The 4520-nt window shown below is 36.6% G+C and overlaps 1 protein-coding gene across 1 annotated transcript; it reads left to right on the top strand.

Moving 5' to 3' along the window:
* The first annotated feature begins 69 nt into the window (after nt 1-69).
* Nucleotides 70-4135, top strand: LOC132170840 (ATP-dependent Clp protease proteolytic subunit-related protein 2, chloroplastic-like). The gene is made up of 9 exons (XM_059581961.1): nt 70-208; nt 296-339; nt 426-498; nt 1532-1652; nt 2107-2244; nt 2352-2468; nt 3087-3155; nt 3264-3359; nt 3712-4135. The coding sequence occupies exons 1-9, from the start codon at nt 138-140 to the stop codon at nt 3847-3849; spliced, it is 867 nt and encodes a 288-aa protein (XP_059437944.1). The 5' UTR covers nt 70-137; the 3' UTR covers nt 3850-4135.
* Nucleotides 4136-4520: the final 385 nt, after the last annotated feature.

The following is a 4520-nucleotide window of genomic DNA, read 5'->3' as shown; positions in this document are numbered from 1 at the left end:
AAGAAAAAAAAAAGTTTTCGAAAGAAATTGGGTCCATTATCCCAATTGGGTCATTAGCCCACTCCGTAGTCTACCCCCCTCGACCAATTTCTAAGAAGAGTCCTTCACTTTGCTCTCTCGCTCTCTTCTCTGTGAAAATGGCATTCTCTTTTCATGCTTCTACTCCGAGTCTTCACCCCCAAACCAGAGCCTCTCATCCTCCACCCAGGTTCTCTTTCTCTCTCTTGCTTGTATTTTTAGGTGTGGAAATCAAAATCAGTAAGTACTTTAATTAACTGATCTTTGTCTTCGACAGTTGCGCCACAAAGCTTTATTCAGGTCTAAAGCTTCAATCTTTGGGTATGTCACATTCCGTTCGCTCTTTTCCTGAATTTCTTTCACGCTCTCTTTTCTCAATCCATATTTCTTTTCAATGTTGCTGTCAGGTGCGTTTGGAACTGGAGTACCTAACTTGACGGCTGAATTCTATGGAAAAGTTAACAAGAGCCTCCAACCCAGGTGACTGAATGGATATAATATATATATTTTCAATTTAATTCGTGGGTCTGAAAGATTGGTGGAAAACTGTTATGGGATTGCGCGGCACCAAGTAAATTTTGTGACCCTTTTTTTTTTTTTTGTAACTTAAAAGCATATGTATCTAATCACAAAATGATATGGGTATTTGTTGTTCTTTGATGGGATTAATTGAATTATACTACTTTTTGCTCCAGTGAGCAATTCAATATACAAAGATATGGGTTAATTCTTTATGTCTTTGTCCTTCAGTGTTTGTGATTAAAGGAAATTCTGTTGGTTATTGATATGCCCTGCGAGGGATTAGCCTAACCTTTTGTTATTGGTTTTTGTTGTCATCTTTGAATTTTCCTTCTGAGTTTTGGGTTTATATGGAGACAATGAAAATTTTGGTTTTGAAATATTGCTCCGTCTAGAATGAGAACCCCTTTGCTCCGTCTTGAACTTGCTTTCACAGTGTTCCTTTTCTTTTTAATGACTACTTGATGAGAGATGATGATTGCCTAGATTCGTGTTTTTCTGGATGCCTAGACATAGTTCTTAATTCGCTTTCAAAGTTACTTTTGGTTTGCCATCTCTCGATGATGTTTTGTCCCTTGCTCTTTTTTCAGAAATGTTGCCTTGTTTATCTTCAGTGGCAACTCATACATGCTGCTTGGATGCATGCTTGCGTTATGGATACTTGACTGCATACTTAAATATTTTACATTGTATATATCATTTTTTCCTTAGTCCTGTAAATATATCTCCAACACATTGAATTTCTTCTTCTAGAGAACAACTCGCCCTGTAGTTGGAAGTTCGAGACATTGTATTTTTTATGCCACTCTCTTATGAGATCCATGTTTCTAATAATTTTGCCACTTTTTTTTCAAAGAAGTATACTCTATTTTGGTTTAGCCTTCTTTAATAAACAGAATGTCTTGCGACTTTCAGTGCTTTTTTTCTTCTTTAGAGCTGGTCTGATTGCTAAGTGATGTGGTACTGCATGCGTGATGCTCTTCTATGTTTACAGGACTCGTAACAATATAGCGATGCGAGGGCGAGTTAGAATGATGCCTATAGGGACACCAAGAGTGCCATACAGAACTCCTGGTGAGGGAACTTGGCAATGGGTTGACCTATGGAATGCCCTTGTAAGTCACTACAGCTATCTCTTTGACAAACAAATAGTCAAATTAATTTGCCAAACTAAAAGTTTGTATTTATGATTAATAACAAAGATATGATGTAAATCTGGGTTGGGCAATCACTTTCGTGTATCACACCTATTAAAAAACAAAAAAAGACTACGAATATCCTGGGCCATGGACTCAATCCAATGATCTTAACTATCTGTTAATTTTAAATTTTGGTCTTCTTTTCTTTTTATTCAAAACAGTGCTTTTTTTGTTTATGTTGTTTGATGATCCTTCTAAATTGGCCTTGAAATTCTTTTTGTGAGCACGATCATAAGTGAATTGAATATCAAAGGCTAATCTATTCAATATCAATTTTTATTTGTGGATGTCATGTTTCCTTGTGATTTTTCTACCTGATTTATGCTTAATCATATCTCTCTAAGTAACTCACTGAATTCTTGTAATGCAGTACCGAGAACGTGTTATCTTTATTGGACAACATATAGATGAAGAGTTTAGCAATCAAATACTGGCGACAATGTTGTACCTCGATAGTATTGATAATTCTAAAAAGCTCTATATGTACATCAATGGTCCTGGTGGAGATGTGAGTCCCTGATGAACAAGTCTTCTGCAATCAAATCCTGCCTCTTTCTCTATATTTTTGTTGCTAGTGATGTCTTTTCCCTTGCTAAAGGCTTGCTCTTTTTGCAGCTTACTCCAAGTATGTCCATCTTTGACACCATGCAGAGCTTACAGAGTCCTGTCGGCACCCATTGTGTGGGATATGCCTACAATCTAGCAGCCTTTCTTCTTGCAGCTGGAGAAAAGGTAATAATTTTCTCCACTAGAGTCTGGAATGGCAGTGCGAATGCAGGGGAGTTGGACCTACTATATAGTGATTTTGACTAATGCAGTCAATGCTGAATAATGGTGGACTGTTCTTTCCTTTTTCTTCTGTTGTTTTGCCGTATCAGTTGTGGTCTGTCTTCATTTATTGAAGCATCCAAAAGACTGTTTTGATGGAATTGTGTGATTAACAAATTGGGATGTCCCTCAAGAGATCACATATCTCTTCCTTCCTCATTTATACTGTTTTTGGTAACACTAATACCCTACTGGATTGTTGGAATATATTCTTGTTTAGCATCATATGTTCCTTGTGGCCTCACACAATATCGATCGAAGTAGTGAAGAAGGATATGTTAATAGGGAGGCAACTGTGAGTGTGATTATATGTTGGATAGAATAGTAGAAAAGAATACATGTGGCTGACCTTGATTAGTTGATGAGGATTTATGGACTGACCCCCTTGAATTGCGAATAAGGCTTACTGAGTTGAGTTTGAGTATAATATGCTCTTTGTATAGGTTGAATTCACCTTTTTATAGCTCTAATGACTGCACGCTTGATTTAATTTTATATTTACGTAGTTTTTTCCTTCAAAAGGGTAACCGCTTTGCAATGCCGCTTTCAAGAATCGCACTTCAATCTCCTGCTGGAGCTGCTCGTGGTCAGGTGTGACAGCATTCTGTCTTTTTCATGTAAACCTGTTATAGATACTCGTCATTTATATGCCTTTTCATTTCCTTGCAATTTACATGCATATATGAAATTTTCTGTCAGGCGGATGACATTCAAAATGAAGCAAATGAGCTCCTCAGAATCAGAGACTACCTTTTTAATGAGTTGGCTAAGAAAATAGGCCAGCCTGTTGAGAAAGTGAGTTTGCTCGTCACTAAAATCCAGTCTTTTTGGCTGTTTATTTGTCACTTATAAAAAATAGACACTTGCTCTTGTAATTAAGTTGCTATTAAGAAGCTTAAGATTCTCCAAGTTCACATCTTACCAAGTTATACAATCATTTTTTTCCCTTCTGAGCTCCGGCTTCTACATTCTACCTGAACAAACATGGGATTGTGAATCTTCATTGGCCTTTTTTATTCTCCGGTCTTACAATTTATTTTACATTTTGAACAGTGTGTTTCTCTTCATTCCTTGAGGAAGTTCACTTGTATTTCTGAAAATATGGAGTATGATGAGCTTGAAATTCTATCTTAATGGATATATGCAGATTTACAGCGACTTAAGCAGGATGAAGCGGTTTAATGCTCAGGAGGCTCTTGAATATGGGCTAATTGATCGTATTGTCAGGCCACCGCGTATTAAGGCTGATGCACCTCGCAAGGATACGGGAACTGGGCTTGGTTAGTGTACAAGCTTAATAAGATGATTGCCCACAATACCCGAATTGAAGCTGATGCACCTCTCAAGGATGCAGGAACAAGGCTTGGTTAATGTGCTTCTTAGTGCTTGAGAATCTGAGATGATTGCTGTTTGACGTTTCAGAATATTCCCCCAGTTTATTTGTAGACATGTATGATTAGCTGTGTAGTTAGAAATGGTTTCATAGAAATTTATATTACTTTCATGATTTTGAGATTAATGGTGCCCCAATGACGGCTTTTGGAAAGCAATATTTCCTTCCTCGCTACCTATCTTTTCAGCTTCGTTCCTCATCATTATCATACTATATGACTCATGGGAGTTGAGTTGCACCGAGTATATCTGTTTTTTTTTTCTTTTTTTTTTTTCATTAAATCAATTGTGCCTTCTATTATATTGCTAAAGCCTAAAATAAACAGCTGATATTACAATCTTCAGTGTCAATAAGGGCTTAATAAAACTGTTAGCTGCATTCTATATCAGTGACAGTGAGCAAAAAGTAACTTGCATTAGGTTTTATTCTGAACAAATATGCTAGGTAATTATACAAACTAGCATATAACCCGTGCTATGCGCAGGGTTCTTTATTATATTTGATTTTAAAACTTAAACGCATCTTCATTGTTTTTTTTTTTTTTTTTTTTTAAAGGCTAAAAT

This window comes from Corylus avellana, chromosome ca2 (genome assembly GCF_901000735.1).
Source record: "Corylus avellana chromosome ca2, CavTom2PMs-1.0".
NCBI classification, from domain to species: Eukaryota; Viridiplantae; Streptophyta; class Magnoliopsida; order Fagales; family Betulaceae; genus Corylus; species Corylus avellana.
Note: the sequence above shows the minus strand (reverse complement) of the source record. Positions and strands in the feature narration are given on the sequence as shown.